This window comes from Megalobrama amblycephala, linkage group LG23 (genome assembly GCF_018812025.1).
Source record: "Megalobrama amblycephala isolate DHTTF-2021 linkage group LG23, ASM1881202v1, whole genome shotgun sequence".
Taxonomy (NCBI): domain Eukaryota; kingdom Metazoa; phylum Chordata; class Actinopteri; order Cypriniformes; family Xenocyprididae; genus Megalobrama; species Megalobrama amblycephala.
In genome coordinates this window covers 12,462,302-12,474,567 of record NC_063066.1, presented here as the reverse complement: position 1 = coordinate 12,474,567, position 12,266 = coordinate 12,462,302, and the positions used below count along the sequence as shown (strand labels likewise).

The 12,266-nt window shown below is 35.3% G+C and overlaps 1 protein-coding gene across 2 annotated transcripts in view; it reads left to right on the top strand.

Moving 5' to 3' along the window:
- rnf130 (ring finger protein 130) overlaps positions 1-12,266 on the top strand; it is a 44,424-nt gene that overhangs the window by 10,714 nt on the left and 21,444 nt on the right. For both annotated transcript variants that reach the window (XM_048175826.1, XM_048175825.1), the window contains exon 3: positions 5,349-5,543. In XM_048175826.1, the coding sequence (XP_048031783.1) occupies positions 5,349-5,543 (195 nt within the window). The remainder of the gene's footprint in view (positions 1-5,348; positions 5,544-12,266) is intronic.

The window sequence follows — 12,266 nt, the reverse complement described above, 5'->3', positions numbered from 1 at the left end:
TTCATGCAGATGACTTGCTCTTAAAGAAAAGAGAAAGAAGTAAGATAAAGATAAAAATATAAGAAATATTGTATTGGATTGTATTTGGTTCTTGTTTCTGGGTGCTATGTTCTGTAGGAGTTACTGTTGTTACAACAAACAGACAAACTGATAACATTGCTGCTGATGAATTTCTTACATGGTTCTCTCTCTGACAGATGGAGAGTTTTGGCAGTTTACACAAATTGGATACAGTTTAAACAAAGTCCCCTTTAAAATGGGGTTTTTGGTGTTTTCACATCAGAGGTCTTGATTTGCTTGACTGTATCCAACAATCATACAGCAATGACATAATTCTGTCATTTTCAAATTGATATTCTGTTAGTGTAGGGGGAAAAACTTTTAATTAACAAAATGTAACACCAAAAATGTAATAGTTTGGTGTGTCCTACCTTTTGTGCACAACCTTATTAAAGGGTTAGTTCACCCAAAATTAAAATTTCTGTCATTAATTATTCACCCTCATGTCATTCCACACCCGTAAAACCTTTTTTCATCTTTGGAACACAAATTAAGATATTTTGATGAAATCCCCATTCTTTATCCTCCATTGAAAGCAACGAAATTACCACATTCAGTGTCCAGAAAAGTAGTAAAACCATAGTCAACGAGACTACACTGGTTCAACATTAATGTTATGAAGCGACAAGAATACTTATTGTACGCATAAACAACACATAAATAATGACTTTATTCAACAATTTTTCCTCTTCTCTGTCAGTCTATTAAGCAGTTGGTGCAGTGCTGCGTTTCCATGTTTACAGCCAAATGCTGGCTCATTATTGGCCGGCTCCGGTGTCAGCATCACACGCATGCCTCGTGCTGCTCACGTGAACAGGTGTTGGCCAATACTGAGCCGCTGTTCGGACGTAGAACCTGGAAGCTGCAACATAAATAGCGTATGGAGGACAAAAAACCTCTTGGATTTCATCAAAATATCTTAATCTGTGTTCTGAAGGTGAACGAAGGTCTTACGGGTGTGGAATGACATGAAGGTGAGTAATTAATGACAGAATTTTCATTTTTGGCTGAACTAATCTTTTAACATGTGATTAACTGCCTTAATTAGGCTTTACCTTTCCACCATGTTACAGTTATTGAAAGGCACAATGTTCAAACAAGTACTTTCTTTATTTTATGGGAATTATAAGTAACTACAACCATTGTATGTCCCAAGTTAGTTAGCCCCAACTGAGTGACAGCTTAATTTAGGCTAATTTACTGGTTAAACCTATGACCCATGGATATATATTTAATTTTATCCATCATATGCATTTAATTTTGGGTATTTTTGATGTTTATTTAATGTTTATTGTTAGAAAATAATAGTCACGCAAATCAGGTTATTTAATTGTATTTCGGCGTGTCCAACATTTTGGTCCAGGGGTTGCAAAACAGGGTTGCAACTTGGAAAAATGACATTAACTTTATTAAAATTGAATATAAAATAAAGATACTTTTCTTTGACCTCCTGAGGTTGGAAAGGTTAAATATTTTTTTACTGACCAGTCTTAAAATGAGTTTCATGCTATAATTTGCACCATGGAAAGTGCTTTTTTTATTCCACAAGAAGTGAAATGGACTTCAATACTCAAACTCTCATTCTGAGGTCACACACATTGAGTTTAAATATTTCTATGTCAAAGTTGAACTAAACTGTCCCGATTGTTTCATGTGTTCTTGCTTTTTGGGATGTCATGGAGGTTGTTATATAACCTTACGTAACTTGGAGAAAGTTCAAATAGAAGACCAGATTTCACCAGCTTTCCTTACGAACCCAAATATGCCCTCTCAGCACTGATAACGCTGCAAAGTCAAAGATGCACTATGCAACACCAACCTCGACCTTAAAGGACTTTCTGTACTAACTGCAATTACGGCACATTCATTATTTATTTTCAGTTAATACCATGTTTTGGTGAATGCAAGCATGAAATCGGTATATGAATGCCAAAATTAAATTCTATATTTGTCTTTTTTTTTTTTTTTTTTTTTTTTTTTGTTAACAGTTATTTTGTGGAAATACACTGAATTAATTTCCACCTGCGAACATTTTTAATTTTCTCTCTGTCCATCTATGATGTATCATCAGGCTGTTTTTATGGTTTAATATCAGGTGATGTTTGGATTCATATTACAACAGTTCTCAGTTCTACTCAGTATCTCAGCTGTTGGTCCATTGCATGAATCATTCATGCTGATACTAATATTATAGTGATCGTAGGGCTACAATATTAACTTGTGGACCAACGTTATTAGCTTTTGGACTCCTCATCTGTTGATTCTCCATCCCAGTAAACACATACACACACACCAAAAAACAACATTATCTCAGTGTTGGTGCTGCAAACTGATGAATATTTGATTCTGCTTCATCTTCTGTGTCTGTGTGAGCATGCCCAGATATGTGCATGCATATGTGAATGCCTGTGTGTGTGATCCCAATTTCTTTCAGCAACCTCTCTTCTTGGATTTTTTTGCAATGCAAGTCTTGCTAGAATGCCTTGAGGGAAGGATGGTGGGCTTTGCTGGGGTGGTGGGCTGGGTGCTGAAACAAGCAAAAGCCTTCATATTACCTTTTAAAGACAATCAATTATCGTGACCTGCTCTGCCTCCCTGTGGGGGTTCCAGCTCTCCTCGAGAGCGGGCCAGACTGCTTCGACATATGAGTCAGTGTTTGGAAGTGACAGGGCATTAGTTTGCATAGCCCAACTCATAAGACCACCTCCATAATCTCCAGTGTCAATGGAGCAATCACAAATGAAAGCGGGAGGCAGGCGGCCCCACATACTCTATTACATTTCTGATGAGTTTAGTGGTGGTATGCATTCAGTCCACAGATGTCATGGTGGTGAGTGTGCGTTTCATCAGAAATGCAAGTCAACAGCACAAAGTGAGGCTGCATATATAAGCACAACCTACTGACAATTCAGTTCATCTAGTTGGATTTGTAGTGGATTCTTTGTTGATATCTTTAGAATTTGAAATTATGATTTCTTTTACATTCCTTTTAGGAGTTTTTGTGAGTCAGATATTATTGAAATATTATGTGTTATGTGTTTATTTATAAATGAGTACAAGGGCATAGCCTGTATTTGTTTGTTTAGATCATGTTATGTTCTGTTACACCATTCAAAAGTTTAAGGTCAGTAAAAAGTTTTAATGTTTTTGAAAGTAGTCTCTTATGCTCACCAAGGATGGACTTATTGTATCAAAAATACAGTAAAACAGTAATATTGTGAATATTATTAAAATATAAAATGGCTTTTCAAATATATTTTATAATATTTATATTTAATATTTTTCAGCATCCATTACTAGGGCCCTATGATTTCTGTGATGCAAGAAAACGCGGACGGAATCACGGAATCCATTCATAAAAACGGAATTTATTATATAACGCGGAATGTCACGGAATTTGTCAAATGTTTGATGAATGAATTAAAAACAGGCCAGTACACTTAAATCAAATCGCGATATAGACTAGTATCCGTGCATATTAGATCACAAAAGACTATTTTAAATATGAATCCTGCATGCCTGTGTGCCTCTGAAATTAATGATGCAGAAGCGTGGTTTCATTTACCTCACACCGCCTCACACACAATCGCGCGGGCGCACGCACGTTTTTCGTCCTCTGTCGCTTCACTATATGAACGCACGAAATACATCTCAGAGCTGCTCTTAAAATCGATTCATCTGCATTTAACCACTTCGTTTGAGAAAACTACCATCATAAACACAGAGAAACTCAAAGCTCTAGGCAACCCGTCAAAATAAAAATTCGATTTAACTTGACAGAAACATATTACTGTTGTACATTAGAATTTAGATAAATTAATTTAATAATACATTATTAAAATCTCAGTTTTTTTTCTTCCATGTTTTAATTTTAAAAAAGTTTAATTTAATGATTGAAAGATAAATTAAATGGTATGCGTTCATTCAATTGCCGGAAAAAATAAAATACACAACAGAATTTCTGAAAAAAACAAAACATTTCATAAAAATATGTTTTTTTTAATTGATAAATATTGTTGTCTTTAAGAATTCAATTAATTAGACATGCTTTTTGATTATTAAAATGTAATTAAACTATTTAAATGGAATCCAGAAAACAGAATTTGGTATAAAAAATAAAAAAAATGAAGGGAAAGAATAAAACGTATATCATAGGGCCCTAAATTTTTTTTAATTTTTTTGGTAAACTTTTAATAAATTGTTAGTGAATTGGACAAGATTCATTATTTCAATTAATTAGACAGGCTTTTTGATTACTAAAATTTAATTTAACCATTAAAATGGAGTCCAAACAAAAAATAAAACTGCAAAAAATGGAATCCAGAAAAATTAAAACGGAAAAAACGGAATTTGGGAAAAAATAAAACGGATTTCAAAGGGCCCTACATTACTCTAGTCTTCAGAGTCACATGACATGATGCTACAGAAATCATTCTAATATGCTGATTTGGTGCTCATTTTTTTTATTGTGTTGACAAAATTTGAAACTGAAAATTTTGAGAAATATATATATATATTTTTTTTTTACATTGTAAATGTCTTTACTATCACTTAATCAATTAAACTTTGCTGTCTTTACTGAATAAAAGTATTCATTTATATTAAAAGGTTTTTACATTAAAGAGGCTGAATTGTTGTGAACATGGAACAAGACGCAACTGACAAATGCTTTGACTAGCACTGTCAGTCATGGGAAAACCCCTTAACTGTTAAAAGGACAAGATAATACATCTGACATTTAAACAGATTTTTTATTATGAACATAGGACTGACCTAAATGCAAGTAATAAACTCGCTCATTCGATCTCTTTCTCACAATACTCTTCTACATAATACAGTAAGCTTCAATGAACAATATCAATTGAGAACATACACAGTTTACATTGCTAAGAGTGGTTGCTAAGGATGTTGTGATACCAGTGGTCATAGCCGTGTTTTACTGTGAATAAAACAGCTATCAGAATCAAGGACAGGAACTAACCCTTTTATAAATTGTGGTATACAATTGTGTATTTTTGCACAAGGATGTAAAACATTTTCAGCTGGTTAAACTTAGAAATGAAAGTTCACCTGCTGCCTTAAAAAATGTGAGTGAACGCAACTAAACAGAAGTTAACTCAACTTGAAGATAACCTTTGTTTCAACTCTCAAATAGTCAAGACAATGCATTACTTTAAGTTTAATATAAGCAAACTCAATACAATAACTTTTGTCGGAGCTTGTGTCCTGTACAAAATCTAAATGAAGACCGCAGTCAAGACCCTCTAACTTTCTTTATTTCTTTTTAGCGGTGGATTTGCAAGGCTGCTGTCCGCACACCCGGTTTGTAGTGCCTCCAAAGACCACACACTGGGTGGCCATTATGCAGAGAGGGAAGTGCACCTTCAAGGAGAAGATCCTTAAGGCAGCTGCTTTCAATGCCTCGGCCGTCATTATCTACAATAACAGCACCAAAGAGGACACAGTCACGATGGCTCATGAAGGTGAGCTTCATAATTGATGTATTCTCATTAAGACTAACATAGCTCTTTCCTTCCAATTTGTACCATGTACTTTGGTGTTATGCAGCAACCTTTTCAGTCAGCTGACTCAGTTGGTTTTTCTGACAGAACTCAAAGCTTCTTCCTGCTATAGTAATCTAGACACTAGATGCCAGTTAAAGGGGTGGTTCAATGCGATTTCACTTTTTTAACTTTAGTTAGTGTGTAATGTTGCTGCTTGAGCATAAACAGTATCTGCAAAGTTACAGCACTGAAATTTCAATGCAAACGGAGATATTGTCTTGTAAAGTTATGGCATTTTAATGCCTACAAAAATGACCGGTTTGGACTACAACAAGCTTCTTCCCGGGTTGGTGACATCATAAACCCTGCAAAACACCCCCCCGGGAACACGCAACAAAGTGGGTGTGGCCATGCGGCGCAGCATAATGGAAGCGGAAGAGTTGTGTACACCTGACGCGAGCGGCGATGCGTCAAAAGATAATAGAACCCATTATAATCTGTGATATTTTCTACACTGGATGCGGCACGGAAGACAGCTTCCAGAATCTACATGAGTTCAATGCTGGATTTGCACAAAGGCTTTTACTGAAAGATGGAGCAGTTCCCACTTTAAAAGCAGAAGCTGCTGTTTATTGGCTTCAAACTGTAAGTATGTCTTTTAAACGTATAGTTCTGTTGCTATTTTTGGTTGCATCAAGGACATATACAAAGAGCAACTCGTTTTTGCTTTACTAGCCAGTTAGCTAAATTCTACAAACACCAACAAACTTCTATGTTCATAGACAAACAGTTGTTCATGCTATAAATTAAACGCTACCTTTACAAAAATGCAACTACTCAGTCATGTATTCAGCTACAGTAAATCTTTAATCAGGATAAAACTGTATATTGAAACAGCAAACACCAGTGACAGCATATCTAAACACTTTGACACAAATACAAAATGAAATACCATTCATAAGCATCCTTTAAAAGCCACGATTGCAGCTTGACCCTCTTGATCTGGGTCTAATTCGGGCTCAATTTGATACAGCAATATAGACGCCATTATTTACATTTTCACTAAAGCAACGGATGGTAAGGGGCGCATCATTTCCAGACGCTTCAGCGAATCACGATACACTGGGCCAGCTACCAACCTGCTAACCAATCTGAGCACATTGCGTATTTTGGAGGGAGAGGTATCATATAACCAGGAAGTCAAATGAGCCGTTCATATGACAGTGGAAACAGAGTTGTAGAATAAAGGTAAAATATATGAAAAATACAGCGTTTTCAAAAAAACGAAGCATTAAGACGTTAAACTGTGCCCCAAAACCACAATCAAGCTTAGAAAATATCCACTGAACCACCCCTTTAACATGCAGAAATTTTGTTCAGAATGTACATGTAAATGGATATTTATACTGGACTGCAATTTTCTCAATTAGAAATACAGGAAGTGGTAATTGTTATTTCTTGACAGTGTACAGTGGTTTTACAGACACTTCTGACCAGTTACATTAAGGTCTTTATAATAATTGCAGCAGATTTTATTGCAGTGAGATACATTATATGGAAAAATCATTGTCCAAGGACTAAATGGGAGAGAGAAAGAGAAGTGTGTACCCTGAGTGTGTATTTGTGTGTCAGTGCAATAGAAAAAACTGTTTTATTCTATAGCTCTAAAATTTGCTAAGTAAAACTGTTAAATGAAATGTGTGTGTGTGTGTGTGTGTGTGTGTGTGTGTGTGAAGCTGTCACTCACACAAAAGTTCTGTGCAGTGGACAGCAGACAGTCTGGTGGGAAATGTTGCTGCGCTCAGCAAAAATGTTTTTTTTATTTATTTTCTTAAAAAAAAAAGAAGCATTTTTGTGAAAGCAATAGCTGACACTGGAATTTCAATGCCCATTACATTCCATTAAATGTTTACTAAACAGACCACAGAGATGCTAACCGGATATGATACAATTACACCACAATACATCAAGCTACGCATAATACATTAGGGATTGCTTATTATGAATTATGCAAGTGTTTAATACTTGCATGTGACTTTAATCATGTTTTTTTTAAATTTGTTGTAGTCCTGCCAGATAGTAGTTAAAATTCAGCTATTATTATATGTAGTTTAATATTTGATTTTATTTTTAGTATTGCAGTTTCTAATAGTGATGTCATTAGTAGTGCTTTTTTTTCAAAATGTTTTCTTTTTTTATTCTGTTATTCATTTTATCAGTCTGTTTTAGGTAGACTTAATTAGTTTTTTTTATATATATATTATTATATATTATCTTTTTCTGACTGACGTCTGTGGCGGTTGCATCCTGACTATTTTTAAAATGTCTCCCACCATTTCTAAGATGATTTGAAAAACTCCTTGTCTTGAAACCCATGTGTTCTGTTCCATTGTTGTGGTGCTCCGTTTAGCTGTTTCTGAATGCAAGAACACATCCTGTGTGAACATTTCCTAACTCATTCTGTGCTGCCTGCGGTTTGTCGATGTGTTACGTGTAGTTACGGGAGGAGGAAAAATACACAACGGTAGTAATTCAAGCTTAATTTGCTCTTATGGTAGGAAAATCCCTTATTACTAAATTTAACATGCATATAGTGAAATGATAAATTGTATATTCTACATATATAATTGTACATATTAAATTAATAACCCAAATCTTGGTACATAAGCTATTTTTAGGATGATTCTCAGTTGTAGCCAAAACCATAAAACAGTATCCTTGAGAAGCATGAGCATTCAGGATCATTGCTGATTGTTATATTTTCAAGTCTGTCGGCTAGAACGTTATCATCCATTTGTTGAATTTGGAAAGTGTTTGTGTGTATAGGGATTTCATAATTTGTCTTAGGGTTGTAAACCTGCTGTGAGAGTGTGACAGGGAGTGTTTGTTTGGTTTTTGAGGACATTCGGACATGGTGAAGGACTGTGCATACTGGAATCTATCTGGCAGAGCAGTCACTATTCTGCAGGTGCACTCTCTCCACACGCACACACACACACACACTTCTAGCTTGGCATATAAGCAACAGCTTTGGATGCACAGAGCACATAGGATTCAACTTAAAACGTCTTAGTAGCGTGTTAAGATGTATGAAGGGGTGGGCCGATGGAAAAACAGGAGAAAGGGGGGAGATGGTGAGTCACGACAGCGCTATCAGAATGGGATCGATGAGATGTTTAAATATAGCAGGACTGCATGATTTATTCAGAAGGTCCTTTTCCCCTGCCATGTATGGGATTCAAACCTCTATATACAAGCTGTAAAGGATGAAATCTTGAGATACCCCACAATTCATTTAAATTTTGATTCTTATAAAGTCATGATCGAGATTCTAACAGTTCTCTGTGCATCTCAATTTTTCAGCAACAGTGTAGGGAATCAAATCTAAGGTGATTTAAATCGTTAAGGTGACTTGTTGCCAAATTCAGTGTTAAGATCTGAGGCTTTTGTATAATATGAATTTAATGCCAAATCAGAGCAGAAAAAAATACTACAATAACTAAACATGACAAAATCTGAACGTAAAATTAAGCTAAATGGAAATATTAAAAAAAAAAAAAAAAAAAAAAAAAATTTGAGAAAAAATTGAGAAAAAATGTCTAGTGCACAATTACTAAAACAAAAACGAAAATTAAAACTAAAAGAATATTTTATGCTAATTGCTAAAAAATGAAATGCTAATTTAAAACATTAATAAATAGAATATATTATATAAATGTGTAAAGTTTTGTTTGGATTAGTTCAGAATGTTATTTGAAAAAGAATTACAATGCATTGATTTATCCAGAGAGATCACTGTTCTTGCACTACATGACAAATTTTTTATACATGTAAGACAATATATTTTTATGTAGGTTTCAGTCACACATTCAGATCTCTGCATTTAGATAAACATATCTTGTGTACTGACAGGAAGTTTGGGGGTTGTGTTTGTGCATGTGTGTGTGGGTGGAGAGGTGTTTTCAACCCGAAAGATGCAAACAAACTGACGCACTCTTTTTAAGAGCAAGTAACTTAGGATAGATTTAGTTACAGTAAGGCATGCATTTATCATATATGTATTCATATCAGGTTCTGTTATGATGTTTTACAGAAGAATAACCAGGGACTGTTTTCACCATACAAACATAAATTTGTTTTAATTTCAGTGATGTAGAGTGTGAAGCTAAAGTGTGATAATCTCAAAGATACAAATGCATTTTTTTTTTTTTTTTTGCCTCTGCTCTGCATTTACTAGTAAGTTCCAGGTTATTGTAAATAATTATTGTTAATATATTTATATAATGGGGAGTATTTAATTCCTCTGAGCATTGTTTGCACTGTAGCATAAACACCATTAAATATCTGTTCAAGTACTGTTTAAAAAGACTGACATGAGCTAAAACCAATATTTTAAAACCAATCACATGCAGAGTGCATCTAAATTCATAATGGCACATGCTCACTGTGGTTTGAAGGATCACATCCCCTTCACTGTCGGAGGTAGTCAGCATTTATAGGGCTTAAGACCACCTTTGAGGGAGTTTCCCTTTTAACAAAGATCAATATTTGCATGCCTTAACCTTTACAGAAGGAACAGTCGATAATGAATAAACAGATTTCAGCATTATAATGTAAGGCCATTCATACTTTCTTCCCTTTCTTTTTTTCTTTTTTTTTTTAATTTCAGAGGTCAGCAGCTCTACATGCATGAAGGACAAGTATTAATATTTTTTACATTTAATCTTTGGCTGATTTTGAGATCTTTATTGGGATCATATTTGGTAATGCTATTATTATAGCTCATAATATTTAGTTTAATAATACTTAAAGTACCATGTTTAACAGATTGCGCTTGTGGAAGTGAGTCATGTACCATGATATACGTCTGTTGGTTTTCATGCTGTTTATGGAGAAAAACGGCCTTGGAGTGGATCAGAGGTTCTCTATCAGTCATCGCTGGAGCAAATTGTCCCTGTCCTGCCCTAGACATCTTCTTTACTGCTGACAAAACTGCCTTCTGAGCCAGGCAGCATGCTAAACAGTCACGTCTCGTTCACACCTGTGCACACACGAAAGTGCTCATATACACCATTGCATATGAAAATCTATCATCAAAGATCACACCAGCAGGTAGACTGCTTAGTTAAACCTTTTGTTTATGCATGATGAAACGCATAATGTCCGACACACAAGCAGCCACCTTCACACGGACATTCTCTGACATTCAGACTCTCAAAATTTTTCTTTTCTCACACATTTTTTGCACCCTTAAGACATTCAGGATTTGGTTGTAAGATGCAGCAGTTTTTAAACACAAGGGATGATGTACCCATGATTGCTTCCATAGCAAATGCATGCCTGTTAATATTTAATAATAATATTTAAATCAATAACCTTATTCAATTAATAATTTAATATTTTTATTAGTGAAGAGTTGCATTTAAACATTTTGATTTCAGAATGTATTAGCATTTGTTTTAATGACAGCATTAGTATTTGTTTTTAATGATCCCTTTTACAGGGTTTTTCCTGCATTGAAAATATTTTGGCAGCTGCCAGAAAGAATATTTGTCTGGCCAAAGATTTTTTTGATCGTTTACTGTGACGATGTCTGCTGTTCTGCTGTACCGGTACCCGCTGATAGCCGCCTGCTTTAAAGCACTTTAGTGAGTGTTTGTGTAAGCGCTCTGTGAAAAGCTTCAAAGGTTTCTTTTTACAATGTGTTTTTGCAGCGTTGAGCTTTGCAGCTAATCACAGACATCTGCTGAGTGTATGAACGCAGTGGCCAATCAGATGTTTAAGTTAGTCAGAATCCGCTCAACACAGAGTTCTGCAAGCTTGTGAATCCTTTCATTCTAACCAACAAAGTATAAACACTGTGTCATTTAGAGATTCACTAAACAGCGTAGACAGCTTCATTGATTATAACAGGAGTGTAACTTTGTGTACCTCACGTTGAGCTCAAGTCATTTTGAGACTGTGGCGGGACAAATTAGAATGTGGCGGGCCGCCACAGTCTAGTCAATGTATGGGAAACACTGATATATTTTTGTCTCATGTGTTTGACTGGGTTCTCTTTATCTACTTTTAGTACTTTTGTGAACATGATGTTTTTGGTCATATTTTTGCAGTAATGTAGGCTAGAAAATTATAAAGGGTTCACACACATTCAAGCAGCACTGTATCTCTCAAAATGGTTTGTATTTCAAGTTTGTGCCATCAGGGGTTAATCATTTTAGTTATGGCCAAAGTAACATAGTGTTTTAAGTCACGTTTGCTTAAACATTTTCTGTCCATCGTAATAGATACATGATGCTATTTCTCACTCCATTTTTTATAGGGCAGTTCAAGTGCAGAATATGGTGAGATTAGATCACTGGAAATCACTCGCTAGGGCAGGTCTGCAATAGGTTTCCATCTGTACTGTTCTAACCTTATTATTGCTAAGCCTAAGGGCCTGAATTATATCAGTGTCTGTGGCACGGCCTAAGCTCCAGATCGGTGTAATTGTGTGCGTTTTTGGTGGGGGGATGGACGAAGTGTTTGTTTGTCCTCATTTTCTGTTGGCATGATTACTGTGCCATTTGTGTGAATGTTTAATAGGTCAGACCAGGGGCATTAAACTGAATTGGACAATATCAGTGCATCTGTGTGAGATGTTTTTATATGCTCGGAATGTTAACATTTAAAAAAAAAAAAAAAAAAAACAATGATGCAACC